This window comes from Rhinoraja longicauda, chromosome 4 (genome assembly GCF_053455715.1).
Source record: "Rhinoraja longicauda isolate Sanriku21f chromosome 4, sRhiLon1.1, whole genome shotgun sequence".
NCBI classification, from domain to species: Eukaryota; Metazoa; Chordata; class Chondrichthyes; order Rajiformes; family Arhynchobatidae; genus Rhinoraja; species Rhinoraja longicauda.
Window position 1 is genome coordinate 70,871,278 of NC_135956.1, and position 22,173 is coordinate 70,893,450.

Here is a 22,173-nt window from a genome sequence, read left to right on the forward strand (position 1 = left end):
CCGCTGTTTGGGATGGGCTGATTGATCTGGGGTGCTGTCTGTACAGAGTTTGTACGTTCTCACTGTGACCGCGTGAGTTTTCTCCGGGTGCTCCGGTTTTTTCTCCAACACGCCAAAGACGTACAGATTTGTAGGTCAATTGGCTTCAGTAAAATTGTAAATTGTCCCCAGTGTGTAGGATAGTGCTAGTGTACAGGGAGGGTGATAGCTGGTCGGTGTGGACGCGGTGGGCCGAGTGGTTTGTCTCTGTGCTGTATCTCTAAAATCAAAAAAAAATTATAACTTGGATAAAACCTTCTAGGTATAATGTAAATGTCCTGCCTTCACTATGTTCTTTGGTCTTAAGTTATCGTGGCGGTATGTGATCTCAACAACAGCAAATATTTCGGCACATTTTGCTGGTCTTGTGCTCGGTGAGAGCCTCTGTTCTTCATGCAGATGTTCCAGGTTTGAATCCTGGCAAGGCCATCTTAGTGCTCAACGCTATTTGCAACAGAAATTTATGCAGATAGACATGTTGGTTAGGATCTAAAGAGACAGAAGAATATCGACATAACATGGGGTGTCATACCTGCTTACAGGGCATGCTGTTGTGGTATATGTATTTAATTGTTTAATGAGCAATTTTAATCATTGACATTTTGCATTCATTGCCAAAATATTCCTTTATATCAGCTGCTCACCTGGTTTATTTTGCATCTTAGATAGACCAAATATTCTCCAATTAAAGATTAATAAGCCGTGTGTAAGCACTTAGTTTAAATACCCCAAAGGCCGGCGCAGTGGTAGAGTCACTGCCTTACAGTGCTGGAGACCCGGGTTCGATCCTGACTGCGGGTGCTGTCTGTATGGAGTTTGTACATTCTCCCGGTGGCTGCATGGGTTTTCTCCGAGTGCCCCAGTTTCCTCCCACACTCCAAAGATGTACAGGTTTGTAAGTTAATTGGCTTCAGTAAGTTGTAAAATTGTCCCTGGCAAAATGCAGATATTTGGAGCATGCTTTTTGTTAAACAGACAACCTTTCTAACAATCCCAACCGTTCCCGAAGATTTTTTATCAACAATTCACAAAAGCATTTACACTTCCTTGCACATCGAAGAATGTATGAAACATACTAATGACCTCGACCTGAAACATCACCTATTCCTTTTCTCCAGAGATGCTTCCTTACCCACTATGTTACTCCAGCATTTAGTGTCTATCTTCGGTGTAAATCAGCATCTGCAGTTCCTTTTTACACCTATGATAAGCTCACCTTCATTGGTTGAGGCATTGAATATAAGAGTCATGAACTCACCGTGCAGCTTTATATGACTTTGGTTAGGCTGCATTTGAAGTATTGGATGCAGTTCTGGTCACCCCTATTACAGGAAGGATGTGGAGGATTTGGAGAATGTGCAGGTTTACCAGAATGATGCCTGGATTAGGAGAGATGAGCTACAGGGAGAGATAGGACGAACTTGGATTGTTGTCTCAGGAGTGCTGGAGGTTGATGGGAAAGCTGATATAAAGTAATGAGAGTATAAACAGTTATGAGAGGCGTAGATAATGTAGACAACCAGAGCCCTTTTCCAAAGTGAAAAAGTCAAAGACTAGCTTTCAGGTGAGAGGGGCAAAGTTTACAGGAGATGTGCGGGGCAGGTTTTTTTACATTTAGACCAAGCCAATTAATCTACAAACCTGTACATCTTTGGAGTGTGGGAGGAAACCGAAGATCTTGGAGAAAACCCACGCAGGTTACGGGGAGAACGTACAAACTCTGTACAGGCAGCACCCGTAGTCAGGATCGAACCCGGGTCTCTGGCGCTGTAAGGCAGTTGCTCTACCGCTACACCACCGTCCCATCCGTGTAATATATAATCAATATTGATTGCTTTCTGTAGGATCTGTTTATCTGCTCCATTGTGTGGGTTTTTAAACTTTGATTTCTGGATAGTTTGATAACTTTGATTTGTGCTTTGTTCTCTTTTGTAACTGCTGCAGGAATTCCCTCATTCTGCTGTCGGTGAAGTGTACCTGTGGATATTTGTTGGGAATTAACAAATATTCTTTGTTTCCGGGAAGAACTTAGAAACCACACAATAATTTTATCTTTGAAACTATCACATATTCATAGTAATTTTACAACATTCTCGTTTGTTTTGGAGGAAAACCGAAAGGGCCTGTTTTGACGCTGTGGGACTCTATGACTCCGTTACTGCAGATCATGCTTAATACTTTTTCTTTTTGCTTCATCTCTCCCCTATTCCGGCTTTGTTTCACTTTCCCATGGCTTTGCCATGTATATCTAGAAAACAGCACGATCCTACGGCATAAGTGGAAACTGTTTGCTTTCTGAATATATGTACTCGACTGACACATTCTCTGCAACGATCTTCCCATGCATTTGTAGATCTGGAAAAAGTAAAGGAATTGTCCCTGAAAGGAGTTCCGACGGAATGTGCTCAGAGTCCAATCTGGGACAGAAATATCCGCAATATTGTCACCGAGAATAAAATTTCCGAACAGGTAATTTGACTGAAGTGAATGAAAAGAATAATTGCAGTAAAATATATTTTTCAGGAATATGAATTTTGGATTTTTTTGTTTTGTATTAATATTGGGAATTTTTATTTATTGCACTTATTTGCTAATTATGTTATCTATTGAGCGTTTTTTGCAGACTGTTTCTATTACAAGTAGGTGTTTTATTGTCCTGTTTTGGTACATATGACAATTAAACACTCTTGACTAAACTCTTGAAGATTACTCCTGATAAAAGTATATAAAATGATGAGAGGCATAGATATGGTAGACAACCAGAACCTTTCTCCCAGGGTGAAAATGTCAAAGGCTAGAGGGCATAGCTTTAATGTGAGAGGGGCAAAGTTTAAAGGGGTTTTACGGGGCAAGTTTTTTTTTAACACAGAGTGTTAACCCTAACCCTAACCCTGAAACGCACTGCCAGGGTGATGGTGAAAGCCGATTAAGAGGCTTTTAGATAGGCACATGCACATAGGCACATACTGTGTTTAAGACCAGTTATGCTGCTGCGTCAGAATTAAGTATGGAAAATGGAAATGCTTAATAAATGGTTAATGTGTTCTGGACGTGTGTGCTTTTTTGAAGTGTTCAGGATGGAGCCGCTAAGGCAGAGATTGCTGTATCTCTGAGTAAACATTAAAGCAGAAAGGGAATGACATCAGCAAACGTGGGATGGTGATAGTTTTGGATTGCTGTAGTCAGATAAAGAAATTATATAGAAAACGAGTTCCAACTTTGCTGTAAAAATGTTTCAATAAAATAAATTTCTGGCAAAGCTTTAAATGTTTTATTGGTTAACCTCACTGAAGTAAACAAAGTTGGAATTTTGGGCGGCACGGTAGCACAGTGGTAGATTTGTTGCCTTACAGCTCCAGAGACCCGAGTTCGACCCTGACTACTGAATTTGTATGTTTTCCCTGTGACTGCGTGACAGGTTTGTAGGTTAATTGACTTCTGTAAATTGTAAATTGTCCCTAATGTGAAGGATAGTGGTAGTGATTGCAGGTCAACACAGATTCGGTAGGCTGAAGGGCCTGTTGCTGTGCTGTATCTCTAACCTAAACTAAACTTTTGTATTGTGTTTTTCAAAGCACCTTAAAACCAACGTGGTTTTCATCTGGTGTCTTGCTGTCAAATTAAAGATGCTGCTGTTTGAAATGTTTTCCAGGAATTAAATCAGATGAAAAGCAAACTCCTGGTTCCTGGATCCCAGCTGAACCTGGGGCCTCGGGAATCCAAGATTCCCATCCTGTTGGTGCAGCAGCCCGGGAAGAGGGCTGGGAAAGAGCATATTGGATGGGGGAGCGGTTGGGATATCCTAATCCCGAAAGGATGGGGAATGGCATTCTGGATTCCTTTGGTATTGTTCTGCGCAGTAATATTCCATTGGTGATGTGTGTGTGTGTGTTTTTGCGTGTGTGTGTGTTATATAAGGCGAATGATATGTCTTTGTCTCTAGGCTTTAGAAATGTCAAAGACTAGAGGGAGTAGCTTTAAGCTGTGAGGGTCTAAAATGTTTTCTTCGCCATTCTTTCTTACCTGTGTTGCCACTTTCATGGAACTATGTTCCCGAACTCCTAGGTCTCTGTGTTCATCGACACTCCCCAAGCCCCTACTATGTCCTGCCCTGGTTTGTCTTACCAACCTACAACTCCTTGCACGTATTAAACTCCAGCTGAAATTCATTGGTCCAGTTGTCCAAGATCCTGTTGTCATCTTGGATAACCACAGGCCAAGTCAATGGATATTTTAAAGTCAGAGATGGATAAATTCTTGATTGCTATGGGTGTCAGGGTTATGGGAAGAAGGCTGGAGAATGGGGTTGAGAGGGAAAGATAGATCAGCCACGATTGAATGGCGAAGTAGACTTGATGGGCCGAATGGCCTAATTCTGCTCCTATCACTTATGAACATATGATGACCTTCTTCACTCTCTACTATATCACCAATTTTACTGCCGTCATAGTGTCTATTTCTTAGTCTATATTATGTCAGAATAAATTTACTCTGCGTTCTCTCATGAAATTTGTGGTCCAAGTCTTTTGGAGTCTTATTTTAATGTGTTCCTAACAATTTGATAACTAACTCCGGCACAATTCTTATTTGGAAGCCTACTTTAAAAGAAAAAAATAGATTCTATTTACTTTTATTGAACAGCCTTGTCAACTTGTCACTTATAAAGACTTGTTTAGCTGGGCTCCTTCAGTCCCTCTCTCCACTTGCTTTTAAAGATTTTTAATTTACTGAATTTATGTTCTTGTTCCTTGTTCCAAACTCTCACATTTCCCTGCATTAAATTTCATTTACCCAAAGTCTTCAAAGGGGCCTCAGGATTATCTTTAAAAATATGAAGCCTTTTATAGAGTAGACATAGAGAAAGTGTTTTGTCAAATGGGAAATTTGCTTTTAATATGAGATAGTTACCAAAAAAATCATAGGTGGATTCAGATTAAACCCATTTCCCCATAGTCTAGGCTCTTTCTGCAGAGTATAGAATATCAGAATATGAAATTCATTATCAAAGGAAGAAGTTGCGATGACTATTTAAAAGTATTTAAAAGGAAGTGGTGGAAAGATATAGTTCCCTGAAAATGTTGTCGCAGGTGGACAGGGTGGTGAAGAAGGGTTTTGGCACACCGGCCTTTATCAGTCTGGGAATTGAGCATAGAAAGTTGGGACGTTATTTTATAGTTTGTACAAGACGTTGGTGAGACTGCACTTGGAGTATAGTGTTTGGTTTTGGTCAGCCTGCGACAAGAAAGATGCACTTAGGCTGGAAAATGTGCAGAGAAGATTTACGAGGATGTTCCCAGGACTCAAAGGCCTGAGCTATCGGGAAAGGTTGTATAAGAAAATAACTGCAGATGCTGGTACAAATCGAAGGTATTTATTCACAAGATGCTGGAGTAACTCAGCAGGTCAGGCAGCATCTCAGGAGAGAAGGAATGGGCGATGTTTCGGTTCGAGACCCTTCTTCAGACTGGAAAGGTTGATCGGTATGTTTGGAAGTGGTCTGCTCGCCTTCTTCATAAAACTGTTCATTAAATTTGGATCCAAAATTAAGATTATGGCTATACTTGTTCTTATGAATGTTACTTGCACAAATCTGTGCTGGCTGCCATTAATTATATTTTTGAGAGACTATTAACTTGCATCTCCAATGCCAATCTGCAGTTCCTTCTTACACTTCTAATGCGATGCTGACCTTATCCAATTTACTTTCAGTTCCATTGGCACCGTCAAGCTAATTATCCAGAGCTGTTTGATCAGAGCCACTCTTATCTCCTTCCTCAATTTAGATTTTAGTTCAGAGATACAGCATTGAAACAGGCCCTTTGGCCTACTCAGTCCATGCCAACCAGCGATCCCTGCATATTAACACTATCCTACACACACTGGGGACAATCATACTTATACCAAGGCAATTAACCTACAAACCTATATGTCTTTGGAGTGTGGGAGGAAACCGAAGATCTGAGAAAACCCACATGGTAACGAGGAGAACGTAAAACTCCGTACAGACAGCACCCGTAGTCGGGATCGAACCTGGGTCTCTGGTGCTGGAAGGCAGCAACTCAATTGCTGCGCCCAATTGACTCAATAGATAAAGATGCTGCCTGTTCTATTTCTGTGTGTTCCTCATTTCTCTCCAGCAAATAGAACATTTGCCATAATGTTCTTTTAAGGTTTTGATCAATCATACATGATTTTTTTTCCTGTTTATTATGTCAGATCTACAGGAGTTTACGCGTAGGAGGTTTGCAAGAAGGAGCCAAACATTCCCAGTACCAGGGAATTCCCTGTTTCCCAGATGATTTTCCAGATTGTCCTGCTGGTATTCGGCACAGTGAGGAGACTGAGAAGGAGCTAGTTGAGAAATACAAGAGGTAAGCAGCAGTCCTAATTCAAGAAATTAGCAATGCAAATTTAACAAAACAGGCCCTTTGGCCCACTGAGTCCACACCAACCAGCAATCACCCGTACACTAGTTTTGTTATCCTACCCACTCGGGACAATTTACAGAAGCCAGTTAACCTACAAACGTGCATGACTTTGGGATGTGGGAGGAAACTGGAGCACCCGGAGAAAACCCACGTGGTCAGAGAGAACGTGCAAACTCCACACAGACAGCCCCTGTGGTCAGGATCAAACCCGGGTCTCTGGCGCTATAAGGCAGCAAATCTGCCACTGTGCCTTTATTGTTAAATTGTAGTTTTACCCATTTGTTCTGTTGATTAAGTAATCTGGTTTCTTTCTAGATATCCACCGGCTAAGAGGCCGAACTATGTCCATTACGGCACAATGACCCCATTTCGTTGTCCGTGGCAACGACTGGTTGAAGAGTGGGAAGTGAAGAGCAATGCAAATGGTGTCAAACCTGCAGCCAGTGGCCAAGACCCGGAGGCAAAGTCGGAAGGGCTGAACTCCAGCAAGAAGCCAGTTGGTGTAAATGAAGCAGAAGCGTGCAAGCAATCGTCAGATGAAGAGAAAACCCTTGAACCCGAGGAGGAAATGGAGCAGGGTTCTGGAAACGTCGCTGTCCTAGAGCCAAAGACCTTGAGTATTGAAGACATTTCAGCAGAAAGTGGCCATGCTTTCATACTAAGGTCTGTATACTCGGGTCTGTGTATGACTTAGGGATATGAACGTTACGTTTCCCTATTTTCAGTAATTAACTCATAACAGCCTCCATCCCCCTGTCCTTTTCTTTCCCCCCACCCTTGGAGCATGGCCGGCCTCATAGTGGACCCACCCCCACCCCTTCCATGTACTGTTTGCAGTAGATGCAAGTTTGCGGCTTTTCGATCTCTGACTAACTATTCGCAACTCTTTATCCTCTCGGGCTTACACCTGTCGCTTTATATCTGGTCTTTGTCCAACAATCTCCCTATCAGTTAACCCCCTCGCTGTTTTCACCTATTACCGGCTATACTCTGCTCTGCTCCTTCTCTCTCCCAGCTTTCTTTTCTGTCTACAACCCTCCCGCCTGTCTACAACCCCCTACAATATGTCTGAAGAAGGGTTCCAACCCAAAAGTCACATCCATTTTCTCCAGGGATGCTGCCTGACCCGTTGAGTAGCTCCAGCACATGGATATGCGGGGATAATATGGTTATGGATCATGTGCAGGTAGAGGAGATTAGTGTTCGGCACAGACATTGTGGCCCGAAGGGCCTGTTCTGTGCTGCACTGTTCTAAGACTATGTTCTAAGCAGTAGAGTAGATTAGCCTGATCTTGTGATCAAGTAACACAATTTTAATTGCGACTAGAATAGTTTAAGCGTTTTACATGCACGGTAGTCATAGAATCATACAGAGTGGAAATAGGTTCTTTGGCCCAACTTGCCCACACTGACCAACATGCCCCATCTACACAAGTCCCACCTGCCTGCGTTTGGCCCATATCCCTCTACACCTATCCTATCTATGTACCGGTCCAAATGTTTCTTAAACATAATGATAGTACCTGCCTCATTTACCTCCTCTGGCAGCTTGTTCCATACATCCAACATTCTTTGTGTAAAAAATGTTACCCCCTCAGGGTCCTATTAAATCTTTCCCCCCTCACCCTAAACCTATGTCCTCTGGTTCTCGATTCCCCTATTCTGGGCAAAAGACTGTGTGTCTACCAGATCTATTCCTCTCAGTGAGGAAAGAGGACACAATATGCAGGTAAGATAATTATGGACCAGGAGTGGAATTCTACCTAAACTCAGCCATCCTGAAAGGCATAACATTTTTTTGCAGGTACAGACCAGCCCTGGGTAACAAGCGGGTTGTATTTTTACAGATGTCCATATTTTGTCCGTGTCAGAAAATACATACAATTCACTCATAACCATACCTCCAGGGACTGTAATGAATGACATCAAAAGCTTATGAGAGTTGTAAGAAAGGACAATTACTAAGGTGGCCCAGTGGCGCAGCGGTAAGGCTGCTGCCTCACAGCGCCAGAGCCACAGGTTCAATCCTAACCTTGGGTGATGTCTGTGCGGAGGTTGTACGTTCTCCCTGTGACCATGTGGGTTTCCTTCGGGTGCTCCGGTTTCCTCCCACATTCTAAAGATGTGCAGGGTTTGTAGGTTAATTGGCCCTCTGTAAATTGCCCCTAGAGTGTAGGGAGTGGATGCGAAAGTGGGATAATGTAGAACTAGTATGAACGAGTGATCGATGAATGGCGTGCAGTCGGGGGGCTGAAATGCCTGTTTCCATGCTGTGTCCCTAAACTGTAAATCACTCTGTTGTAACCATACCTCGACAGTATTGCAATGAATAGCATCAAATCCCTATGAGTCTTAAGAAAGGACAATTAATAAAAGTGGAGAGACAGGGACAGCTAATTCTGCCATTCATAAGAGTGAACGTGTGTACAAGCATCAGAATTTAATAACATATGGGAGCTCACTCATGGGTTGGGGTGTCCATAACTGGAGGGGGTTTGTAACCTTGGGCTTGACTATCTAATTTTTAAAATTACATTTTTAAAGGAATTTCTCTTCTATTCTGGGTATCCTTCCCACATACTGAGCCCTGTGTGTGCTTGAAAGAATGATATCTGCCCTCAGACTGAAAGTAGGGGGGGAAAGAACTGGAGGTAAGAAAAGGCCAAAACAAAGCAGGACTAGTAACAAATGACCAAGGAAAGGTGGAGCCCATAATGGCTGTTATCACCTCTTCCCCAGCCCACAATGCACCAATGTGGGCTCCAGTCCCCTCCCCTCGATTTTCAGTCTGAAGAATGGTCCTGACCCAAAACTTTTATGTATTTCCCGGAACAATAACAACAACAATGGAGTAAGTAATTTAACAGTAATTTAGTAACTAATCTTCAAACATGGTACATCTCGCAAACTTACATAAAATGGCTGCAGCCTTTTAAACTGTGTCCCGGCCGATTTCCGCGCAAGTCCCGCGTCCCCGTCCTCTGTTCTGAGGGTGTTCCCAATCTACCATGCGCGCAGGACGTTCCAGGCTGGCAGTGATGCCGACACACATGCGTGGAAGTTAAACGTTCAAGGCGTTTCGGAAATGTCTATCCATGTTCTCCGGACATGCTGAGTTACTCCAGCATGTTGTGCCTACCATTGTTCCCTTGGTGTTCCAGGTCTAGAAAGTTGTTGAGGCAACTGTCTGCATGGTGCCGACCCACATCGAGCTGTGGCCAGAGGGTGAAGCCATTCACCGGGTCTCTGCCGGGACAGATGACCACAGACGTGGTCAATTCCATCGTCTGCTCCCTTCCCCGCTTCCTCGTCTGGGCTCGCTTGTCACTACTGAAAAAGGGCTGTCCTGATGCTAACGCAATGATTTGTATCCCTTCCAATGAAGACCTCCAGCTTATAGCTTCAGATGCCAAGAATTGTGCTCCACAAGAACCAAAGCACAGAGACCCCTTCAAGCGGCAGATTAAAATCTTAAAGGATAAAAAGAAAAAGGCTTTGTCGGAAGATCTGGAAAGTGGTTCCGGTGTTCAGGACTCGAAACCAGTTTCCAATTGCCGAAAGAATTTAATTCTTGGCTTGTGGCCTGATCAGCCAAGGGATGTGATGTCCCACTGTTCCAGACTCACAATCGGATACGTCAGCCACGGGGACTTTTCATTGAACGTGGGCTGCGGGGAAGGCTTGGGATTTGTCAGCTTATCGGGACTTTTGCACATGTTGTCCAGTCAGCCAGCTGAAAAACGCGGCTTTGTACTCGTGAGGAACCCAGCTTCCCTGCAATATCGCTTGGCTAGACTGAATATTGAAGTCTAAAAAAATACGCCAGATTTTCGTGCAAATTTCAGGCCGTATCTCCATGCATGTCTGAAAAAAAAGTTTGCATTTTTCTCTCCAAAAGCCCGTAGCTCTTGTCTTTAATTAAAGAGTACATCCCTTAATGCCACTTTTGAAATCCGATGCTGACTAAGTGACAGACATCGGTGGAAGATGGCTTGATAGACAAATTAGTTTCTTATTTGCTGATTCCAACCATGCAGTGCCGGCGAGATTGCTTTGCATGGGTCTGCACATTGTTCATATTCATTGTCCCTACAATAACATTCTACTGACATTCAATTGAACCCTCATTTGTTTAATTGTAATCAGCGTGTTTGAATCCGGAGGATTAATAGGAGATTATGTCCACATGAAATGAATTGAACAGGAAATCAGTTCAGTAGACTTCATCATGAAAAATAAAGTCGCTGGGAGCAATGCTGTTTGTTTTATGCCTGTGTTACTTTATTTCGAAGATGTGCTTAAAGGCAAAGTAGTTGAGAGGTAAAGATAGATCAGCCATGATTGAATGGCGGCGTAGACTTGATGGGCCGAATCATCTAATTCTGCGCTTAGAATTTATGAACTTGAGAATTCACCAGTTAGTTTCCTCAGTGTTGAGACCACACCACGAACAACAGTAGACAGTCAGAATCTTCTTCGGGTGGAATGTCAAAGCCTAGAGGGCATAGTTTCAAGATGAAAGGGGCAATGGTTAAAGGAGACATGCGGGGCAAATTTTGATTTTACACATGGGGTCTGACTAGGCAGCTGAGGAGCCAAGATACCAGCCTGCAAAGTTGGCCTTGGCTATGGGAACAGTTCCAGAGCCTCGACCACAGTGGACAAATTCGGCCCGCTGATCTGGGCGCAAGTCCCGATGTCAAGATCGGCTGCTTCACCCAGACCCAGACTAGGCACTAAATTGGGGGGGGGAGGGGAGTTGGGGGATTCAAGTGCGCTCTTGTCATTTTGTACAGATTTAAGGAGATGCCAGACCACCAGTTGCTGGAAAATCGACGGTGGACCTACTAGTTTTAGTTTAACGATACATTGCAGAAACAGGTCTTTCGGCTCCCAGAGTCCGCACCGACCAATAATCCCCATGCATTTGCAATCACTACACACTCGGGACAATTCACAATCTTTTTTGACCAAAGCCAAATTAACCTACAAACCTGTGCGTCTTTGGAGTTTGGGAGGAAACCGGAGCACCCGGAGAAAACCAATGGGGAGAATGTACGAACTCCGTACAGACGGCACCTGTAGTCAGGATTGATCTCTGGCGCTGCAAGGCAGCAACTCTATCGCTTCACCACCGTGCCGCCCATTTTACTTTACTTTTACCTGTATAAGTAATTAACTGCTTCACCAAGTGATGCAGGGCCTGTGTGACAAGATGGGAGGAGGTGGTTTTGGCAGTGCATTGGAAGATGCCTTGAGAAGGCGGGTGGATGTTGGTGATGGAAGATGAACCAGAGCAATGTAGAGGGAATGGGTCTTTATAAAGGATGTGCTGGTGTTGGAGAGGATCCAGAGGAGGTTTATGAGAATGATCCCAGGGAAGATTGGGTTAATATACAGTATGAGGAGCATTTGATGGCTCTGCGTCTGAACTCACTGGAGTTGAGAAGGCTGAGAGAGAAGATTTCATTGATACCTGCTGAATAATGATAGGCCTGGATAGAGTGGATGTGGAGATGGTTTCCAGTAGTGGGAGTCTAGGACCAGAGGACATCGCCTCAGAATAAAACATCGTAACTTTAGAATGGAGATGAGGAGCAATTTTTTTAGTCAGAAGATGGCGAATTTGTGGAATTCGTTGTGGAGGCCAAGTCAATGGGTATTTTTAAAGCGGAGATTGATAGTTTTGTGATTTGTATAGAACATTAGCATAACATAGAACATGTTATTTCAATGGTGCTTTATCGTCACACGTCCGAAGTGCTAACACAGTGAAATTCTTTATCTTACAAACAGTCCAGGAGAGTATTGCCAAATCTCCAATCCTTGATTAGCAAGTGTACCGAAATAGTCTACTGAGCCCGCATGCAAGAGGTGCCACGTTTCCGCGCTCAACATTAGTTGTTGTGCGCGGTGAATGTTCCAGTCGAGTCCCAGGCTGTTGCGGGGCCTCCAGCCATCTCCTTCCCAGGACGCCACGTCCCTCTCCTCGCCCGTCTACCTTTATTCCCTGGAGGCGTCTCCCACAGCCGACCACGAGGCCTGAACCCCCCCTACCAGCCTTGCTCTTCACAACTTTGCGCTAAATGGTGCTCCTCATTATAATAATAATAATAATAATAAGCATTTATTTTATATAGCGCCTTACCAGAAGCTCAAAGCGCTTTACAAAAACAATCATAACATAAAAACAAACAGACAAACTATCCTAACGGAGAAGCGGCGAATAAACAGCGCCAGTGTCCTCTCACGTCAGGGTCCGGCAGTATACAACACAAAGCACAGGACACACAGATACAATTTATAACACAAACGGGCATCACAGTGATTGCTCCAGGCACACCCTCACTGTGATGGAAGGCAAAGAAAAGTCTTATCTCCTCCTCATTCTTCTCCCGAGGTGATCGAGGCTCCCAACTTTTTGAAGCCCCCACCGGGCGATGGAAAGTCCCAGGGCCGAGCCGAGCAGGCCGATGAAGGTCCTGAGCCCCCACCGGGCGTTGGAAAGTGCCGCGGCCAGGCCACGCAGGGCGATGAAGGGCCTGCGAGCGGGTCGATCGTACCTCGCGCTTCAGGGCGGTCAAAGCTGCTACGGCTGGAGCTCCCAAAAGCCGGTCGCCAGCCAGGGACCTGCGAGCTCCCGATGTTGCGGTCTGCAGGGCCCACGGCCGAAGCCTCCGAGATGGTAAGTCCAGGCACTGCGACCGGAATCTTCAAGGTCGATCCCAGTTGGAGGCCGCCGACTCCACGATGTTAGGCCGTAGCGCGAACGGAGACACGACACGGTAAAGGTCGCATCTCCGTTGAGGAGGAGATTAGAAAAAAAAGGTTTCCCCCACCACCCCCCACATACACAAAGTTAAAAATAGAACAAAACGTACATTAAATGATGACATTAGACAAAAAAACAAAAAAAAGACAAAGAGAGACTGCCGGTGAGCCGCAGCTGCAGAACACAGCCACGCACTCGTCTTTGCACTAAACGTTTGTATTCTTTATCCTTCATCTTTGCACTGTGGAGGGCTTGATTGTATTCATGTATGATATTCTTGACTGGATAGCATGCAAACAAAAGCATTTCGTTGCACCTCAGTACATGTGACAGAAATAAATTAAACTAAATCAGGTATGTAGGTTAATTGGCTGGGTAAATGTAAAAATTGTCCCTAGTGGGTGTAGGATAGTGTTAATGTACGGGGATCACTGGGCGGCACGGACTTGGAGGGCCGAAAAGGCCTGTTTCCGGCTGTATATATATGATATGATATGATATGATAAACCAAGTACAGCACAGGAACAGACTCCACAATTTCCGTACCAAACATGGCTCCATGACAAACACTTATCTGCCTGCACATAATAGAAATGGGGTATAGAGGGAGCCAAGCAAAGCCCCCTAAAACAATTGCTGTATAGGAAGGAACTGCAGATGCTGGTTTAAACCAAAGATGGACGCAAAAGCCTGGAATAACGCAGCGGGTCAGGCAGCATCTCTGGAGAAAAGGAATAGGTGACGTTTCAGGTCAAGACCCTCCTTCGGACTGATTTTAAGCTGGGTTATAAATGTGGCCTCCAGAGGGCAGTGAAGCTTCAGTAACTACTTTCCTCTGTCTATTTGCCTGTATTTCCAGCGATGAATCGAGATATTTGCTTGCTGTTGTGCTTTTTGAAGTCATTGGACACCTCAGAGTGTTTTACAGCTGATCAAATACCTCTTAGAAGAGCAGCTTTGGATGACATTTGATCTGTAGAGCAAAAGTCCAAAATACCCATTAGTTTATTTTTGAGTCTGCAGAAGTGTTCCAACCCGAAACGTCACCCATTAATTTTCTCCGGGGATGCTGCCTAACCTGCTGAGTTACTCCAGCACTTTGTGTGTATCTTTGGTTTAAACCAGTATCTGTTGTTCCCTCCTATACAATTAGTTTAGTTTGTCGTCACGTGTACCAAGGTACAGTGAAAAACTTTTTGTTACATTTTATCCAGTCAGTGGAAAGACTATACATGATTACAATTTCACAATTTACAGACACATGATAAAGGGAATAACGTTTAGTGCAATATAAAGTTTGGTAAAGTCTGATTAAAGATAGTCCAAGGTTCTCCAAAGAGGTAGATAGTAGATAGTAGCTCAGGACTGCTCACAAGTTGTAGATAGGATGGTTCAGATGCTTGATAACAGCTGTGTACAAACTCCCTGAATCTGGAGGTATGCGTTCTCACACTTAGACTCAATATGAATTTAAGGATCAACTAAATCTCATGGAATTACATATTTTAAACACAGTTTACAGTTTGGCTCTGCATTCCTGAGCATGTGATTGCAATAGTAACACTCGGTCATTAATTTCAAGTGAATAATGATTTTTCTTCATGACTTCATTTGATATTGAACAACTCTCTGCTGTTTGTCTTTTAAAAATTGTGGGTAACATTTCTTCCAAGAAGGAGATACAAGAGACTGCAGATGTTCATAAATTTGCTAATGTGGATGTTTAGAAATGCAGTGCGGAAACAGGCCCTTCGCCCAACCAAATCTGCGCTGACCAGTGATCCCTGTTATAGTAGTACACAGTGCACACGAGGGACAATTTTTAACTGAAACCAATTAGCCCCTAAACCAGCACGTCTTTGGACTGTGTGAGAAAACCGGAGCACCCAGAGAAAACCCACGCGGTCACAGGGAGAACGTATAAACTCCATACAGACCGCACCTATATTCAGGCTTGAACCCGGGTCTCTGGCGCTGTAATGGCAGCAACACTATCACAGTGCCACCCGTCATAATGCTTTACTTAACCGCTGGTTGTAAGGCACTTTGTGGCAATCGGGTGATTTTGAAGTGTGGTCCCTAATATTGTGTAGGAAGCCAGGCAGCCAAATTAAAAACAGCAAGTTCCCATAAACAGCACTGAGATAATGAGCAGATAGTATCTTGCCATGGCCATTTTGCCTTTGAATGTAAGGTGAAAATATACACTTTTCTATGAGTATATTGCCATTAGGCATAACCCTTAGCAGCATGAAGTACAGAGGGATCCTAGAGTCCAAGAATGTGCAAACTCAAACTGTGTGGAGTTTGCACGTTCTCCGTGACCGCGTGGGTTTACTCCGTGTGCTCCCATTTTCTCCGACATCCCAAAGATGTACAGGTTTGTAGGTTAGTTGGCCTCTGTAAAAATTGCCACTAATGTGTAGAAAGTGGATGTGAAAGTGGGATAACAGAGAACTAGCGATGGCTGGCATGGGTTCGGTGGGCTGAAGGGTCTGTTTCCATGCTGCATCTCTATAACCAAAGACCATAATTCCCTGAAAGTGGCAACACAAGTAGATAGAGTGGTAAATAAGATATATGGTATGCTTGCTTTCATAGGTTGGGAATTAAGTATAAATGTCAGGAAGTCGTGATACTGTTTTATAGTGCATTGGTTAGTCTGCATTTGCATTATTGCCTGCAGTTCTGGTCGCCCCATTACAGAAATGATGTGGAGACATTGGAAAGGGTGCAAAGGAACTTTACCAATATGATGCCTGCGTTAGGGGGTATTAACTACAGGGAGAGGCTGGACAGACTGGGATTGTTTTCTCTAGAACGCCAGAGTTTGAGGGAAGACCTGATAGAAGTGTATAAGATTATGAGAGGCATAGATAGGGTAAACAGTTAGACCTTTTTCCCCCCAGGGTGGAAATGTCAGAGCTTTAAGATGAATGGGTGAAAGTTTGAAGGAGAAGTGCAGGCAGGTAAAGACATTTGGACAGATAGCCGGCTACAAAAGGGTTAGAGGGATATGGATCAAATGTGGGAAATGTTTAAAGGAGATGTTTAATTTGGAGATACAGTGCAGAAACGGGCCCTTCGGCCCACCGAGCCCGCACCGACCAGCGATCCCCGCACATTAACACTATCCTACACACACTAGGGACAATTTACACTTATACCAAGCCAATTAACCTACAAACCTGCATGTCTTTGAAGTGTGGGAGGAAACCAAAGATCTTGGAGAAACCCCACCCGGTCACTGGGAGAACGTACAAACTCTGTGCAGACAGCACCCGTAGTCAGGATCGAACCCGGATCTCCAGCACTGCAAGTGTTGCAAGGCAGCAACTCTACCGCTGCGCGCTGTGTGGGGCCAGCTTTTACACAGATGCTGGTGTGTGTCTGGAACACGCTGCTGGAGGTGGTGGTGGTAGAGGCAGATAAATAGTGGCCTTTAAGGGACTCTTGGATAGGCACAAGGATATGCAGGGAATGGAGGGATATGGATCACGTGCAGGCAGATAAGAATTGGTCTTGGCGTCATATCGGGCACAAACATTGTGGGCCGAAGGGCATGCTCTATATTGTTCTATGTTCTATGTGGCCAAACTGTACAGGGTAAAAGTTTTAGTTCTGTTCAGGCAGCTAGTGGTGCAGCGGTAGGGTTGCTGCCTTACAATGCCAGAGACCCAGGTTGAACCCTGACCTCAGGTACTGTCTACATAGAGTTTGTATGTACTCCCTCATGACCATGAGCGTTTTCTCCAGTTTCCTTCCACACTCCAAAGACATGCAGCTTTGTAGGTTAATCGGCTTTATTTAAATAGACAATAGACAATAGGTGCCGGGGTAGGACATTCGGCCCTTCGCGCCAGCACCGCCATTCACCGTGATCATGGCTGATCATGCACAATCAGTACCCCGTTCCTGCCTTCTCCCCATATCCCCTGATTCCGCAAATTGTAAATTGTCTCTAGTAGAACTAGTGTACAGGGTGATCGCTGGTCGGCGTGGAATCGGTGGGTCAAAGACAATAGACAATAGACAATAGACAATAGGTGCAGGAGTAGGCCATTCAGCCCTTCGAGCCAGCACCGCCATTCAATGCGATCATGGCTGATCACTCTCAATCAGTACCCCGTTCCTGCCTTCTCCCCATACCCCCTGATTCCGCAAATTGTAAATTGTCTCTAGTAGAACTAGTGTACAGGGTGATCGCTGGTCGGCGTGGAATCGGTGGGTCAAAGAGCCTGTTCCCGCGCTGCATCGCTAAAGTCTAAAGTAAAGAGTAGTAGTCAGGTTTCCCAGTTACATTCGAGTTGAAGTCCCATGAGTGTGTTTGGTATTTCACGCCCATCCCCAACACACAACCTTTGCATATGGATCAAACTAAATAGCAAATCGTAGAGAGGTTTTTCAAATCCTCTTGGCCGACACCAAAAAAAAATTAACTAGTTATTTTTTGTTTGTTTGTTTGGGCAAGGGATGAGTGGGTTTGTAGGTTAATTGGCCTCTTAATAAAAAATGCACCAAATGTATATGTAGGGAGTGGGTGGGAAAGTGGGATAACATAGAACTAACTGTGTGTAGGAAGGAACTGCAGATGCTGGTTTACCACCAAAGATAGACACAAAATGCTGGAGTAACTCAGTGGGTCAGGTAGCATCTCCGGAGAAAAGGAATAGCTGATGTTTGGGTCGAGACCCTTCATCAGACAGAGTCAAAGAGAGGGAAATTAAAGGTATGAGAGTTTAGAAAAAAGCTTTGTTTTGCATATGATCCATAAAAATCAAATACATTTATACATGAATATAAATCAAGCTAAACTCAAATACAATCGGCATAACAAAGGGAAAGATATAGAGCGCAGAATGTAATTCTCAGCTGAATGAACGGGTGATCAGTGGTCAGTGTGGACTCGAAGGGCCGAAGAGCCTGTTTCCATGCTGTCTCTCCAAAAAACTAATATGAAGAGAGCACATTCTGAAGAGCCTATGCCCAACGTCAGTCCCTTATATGGCTTAACTACAATTAAGACACTTAAAAGATCCGGAATCTTGGAATCATCCTTGATCAAACCCTCTCCTTCGACAAATACATCAAACACATCACAAAGACAGCCTTCTTCCACCTCAAAAACATTGCCCGTCTCCGTCCATCCCTCTCCTCCACAGCTGCAGAAACCCTCATCCACGCCTTCATCACCTCCCGTCTGGACTACTGCAATAGCCTCCTCTATGGCGCACCCTAAAAAATCATCAATAAACTTCAATACATTCAAAACTCCGCTGCCCGTCTACTCACACACACCTCGATCCGTGACCATATCACCCCCGTCCTTTATAAACTCCACTGGCTCCCCATCCCCCAGAGAATCCAGTACAAAATCCTCCTCATAACCTACAAAGCCCTCCATAACCTGGCCCCATCCTACCTGACCGACCTCCTCCACAGGCACACTCCCACCTGCACCCTCCGCTCTGCCGCTGCCAATCTCCTATCCCCCCACATCCGGACCAAACTCAGATCCTGGGGGGACAGGGCTTTCTCCATCGCTGCTCCCACCCTATGGAACTCACTACCCCAAACCGTTAGAGACTCCTCCACACTCACCACATTCAAAACATCGCTGAAGTCTCACCTGTTCAGTACTGCCTTCAACCACTGAAAGTCACCTCACCTTCTGTCTCCTTTCTCTATTCATTTATTTATTTACTTATTTATCTATTTATTCATTTCCTATGTTCTCAAAATCTCTGTAAAGCGTCTTTGAGTATATGAAAAGCGCTATATAAATAAAATGTATTATTATTATTATTAAAAGATATTTGGTGGTGAAGCAACGTGGTGGGAAAGATTTTGGAGGATGTGGACCACGCATAGGCAAGTGGAACTAGAAGTGTTCATTAAGTTAGGGGGCACAAGTAACTGCAGATACTGGTTTACAAATAAAGACCCAAAGTGCTGGAGCAAAGCAGTGGGTCAGGCAGCATCTCTGGACCTGGCCCGAAACATCACCTATCCATGTCAATATCAATAGTCATTTATTCGTCACATACACATAAATGTGCAGTGAAATGAAAAATTACCCGCAGTTCAACAATAAGACCAATAAGAATAATCAATAAAAATGCAATAACACATGCAATCATAAACTAAAACCAAACAAAAGAAAGATCCATCACAGTGAGTCTCCTCCAGTCTCCTCCTCACTGTGATGGAAGGCCAGAATGTCTTTTTCTCTTCCCTGCCATCTTCTCTCGCGGTCAGGCTGTTGGAGTTGCCACGTCGGGGCGGTCGGGGCTCCCGACATTGAAGCCCCCGCCGGACGGTGGAAAATCCCACGGCCTATTCCAGGCAGCGCCGGACGGTGAAAGGTCCACGGTGGGCCGACCCAAGGCCCACGATCCGGGGCGGGCGAAGATGCTGTCGCTGCCGGAGCTCCCGATGTCGGCCCTCATCCAGGGGCCTGCGGGCTTCCGACGTCCAGGCGGCCCACGCCGAAGCCTCCGGTTTTCCGAGATGTTGCCTGACCCGTTCAGTTACTCCAGTACCTTGCGTCTTTTTTTAAGGCAAGTTAAATTATTCTTGCCACGTGTACCAAGGTAGAGTAAAAAACTTTATTTTACGTACTAGTCAATCAAATCAGACAATGCTATGCATGTTCATAAATTGGTCGGAATGGTTGGGTTGGGCCAAAGGGCCTGTTGATGTGCTGCATGGGTGTATGACTGTAACCATCCTCCACCATCACACTCTCTGCTGGACTGCATGAAAGCTTTTCATTGTACCTCGGTACACGTGACAATAATAAGCTAAACTAAACTAAGGGCACCAGATATCTGGGGTACACTGATCAATGAGCTGTTTTTGCTGGCCTTCATCCAGCACAGGTACCCCACCGATCTCATTGAGAATGAGACCCAGTCACCAACATGGGTGGGGATGAGGGGTGGCCATTGTGAGGGGAATCGGATAGTGCCCTAAGTTATGGAAGGAGTCTAGAAGAGACACACGGTGGAGGGTATTCCATTTATTTCTGTGGAACCAGTGATTAAAGGACCCTGAAACGCCATCAGCAACAAAGAAACCATCCGAACATGAACAATGATCCAACTTATCTTGGCTACGTTTAGATTTTTGACTTGGCAATCGATGACAACTGTAGAAGATAGTGATCTGTATGTAATGAAATAATTGGGAACACATTTAAGAACATGTTTACACAGATTGTAAGATTTTGTCTTAGACCATTCACAGATGTTCTCAACTTTCATTGTGCTTATATTTATTTTGGCTTTTTCGACCACTGTCATAGGCTTCCATTTCCACAGCTGTGACGGTGTGGAGTTCTGAAGTAGGATGAAGAGGTCTCTTGCAGCCAATACAACATAGAACGGTATGGCACAAGAACAGGCCCTTCAGCCCGCAATGTCCATGCTGAACACAATGCCAATTTAAACCAAACGCCTAAGAGATCAGCAGATTCATCCCCCTTCATAAACCATCATTAAGAGCGGCACAGTAACGCAGCGGTAGAACTGTGGCCTTATATCGCCAGAGATCCGGGTTCGATCCTGACTATGGGTGCTGTCTGTAGGGAATTGTGTAAGTTCTCCCGTGACCGCATCGGTTTTCTCTGGGTTTTTTTGGTTCAAAGATACAGGTCTTTTGGCCCACCGAGTCTGTGCCTACCAGTGATCCCCGTACACAAGCACTATCCTACACACACATAATTTTACGGAAGCCAATTAATCTACAAACCCACACATCTTTGGAGTGAGGGAGGAAACCGGAGCACCTGTTGACAACCCACATGGTCACAGGGAGGATGTATAAACTCCGTACATACAGACAGACCCGAGGTCAGGATCGAACCTGCATTTCTGGTGTAACGCAGCAAATCTACCGCAGGCACCACAATGCCAAGACCGTTAATCTAATCTCCTAAGAGATTAGGTGATTGAATGCTTTACATGGAGCATCTGTAGAAGTTGGTGAGAGTTGTTGGGGCATTCCTTCTAAGGAAGTAGAGGTGTTGTCCTCAGCCTAAGCTTTCTAAGGAAGTAAAGGCGCTGTCGGACAAGTTATTGCGAGCAAAGAGTTAATTGTCACGCACGTCTTGAGTAAATTATTCAAACAGCAGCAGGTGGAAGGTGGGGGAAAGTCGGTGGACTGTGAACGGTCTGTGAACCCACCACCCGAGGCCTCGGAAGGTGCCGTGATGGTTGTGATCGGCACTAGCCCGCAGCAGCTGCAGGAAAGGCGGCGGAAGGAACATGGGCCAGGCCGACCCCCCTACTTCATCGATCCAGAAAATAGGACCTTAAAGTGACAAAATATAGGGAGTTGCACATTTCCATGGGCCAAGGATGGAGTTTTCAGAGAACTGAAAGTCGCAAGATGGTGCCAGAACGTGATGACTCTCTGCGTGCTGTTCCAGAAGAGGATCTATTGCCCTTGAGTATGGTCTGATTTGACTGGATAGCACACAGAACAAGTTTTTCACTGTATCTCTGAACATGTGACAATAAAGAAACCATTGATCTATTAAAAACCAAAAAAAGAACCCCAAAAGGTATTTGTTAATTTATCTGTAAACCACACTGCCAATTAATATAAAAACCATGCAGAATTTCCATTTTAATTCATTTTGCTTTAAGAAGTTGTGTATGGTTTTCAACATATCTCTGAATATATTTGTCTGTGCAATGGGCAAACTCAGGTACAACTTCTTCCCTCTGTTATCAGGCTTCTGAACATTCCTTCCATAAGCTAGGGTACTGTCCGATTCACCTCTACCCCTTTGCGGACATTGGACTTTGTGCATTGAACTGGTGCATATTCTGGCCTCTGTATCTTCCCCTTTGCTCTACCTATTGTACCTGAGGTTGATGGTTGTATTTATGTATGGTATATATTGATTTGACAATAGCATGCAAAACA

General features: G+C 44.5%; 2 protein-coding genes across 3 annotated transcripts in view; one reads left to right on the top strand and one right to left on the bottom strand.

The window, feature by feature from the left end:
• Positions 1–10,716, top strand: part of pop1 (POP1 homolog, ribonuclease P/MRP subunit) — a 37,196-nt gene extending 26,480 nt beyond the window's left edge. For both annotated transcript variants that reach the window (XM_078398034.1, XM_078398036.1), the window contains exons 14-18: positions 2,393–2,508; positions 3,692–3,883; positions 6,256–6,410; positions 6,783–7,130; positions 9,629–10,716. In XM_078398034.1, coding sequence (XP_078254160.1) covers positions 2,393–2,508; positions 3,692–3,883; positions 6,256–6,410; positions 6,783–7,130; positions 9,629–10,280 — 1,463 coding nt within the window. In that variant the 3' untranslated portion in view covers positions 10,281–10,716. The remainder of the gene's footprint in view (positions 1–2,392; positions 2,509–3,691; positions 3,884–6,255; positions 6,411–6,782; positions 7,131–9,628) is intronic.
• Positions 10,717–14,073: 3,357 nt separating this feature from the next.
• Positions 14,074–22,173, bottom strand: part of nipal2 (NIPA like domain containing 2) — a 58,400-nt gene continuing 50,300 nt past the window's right edge. The window contains exon 12 of the mRNA XM_078398043.1: positions 14,074–14,212. The gene's annotated coding sequence lies outside the window, so the exon portion shown is untranslated. The remainder of the gene's footprint in view (positions 14,213–22,173) is intronic.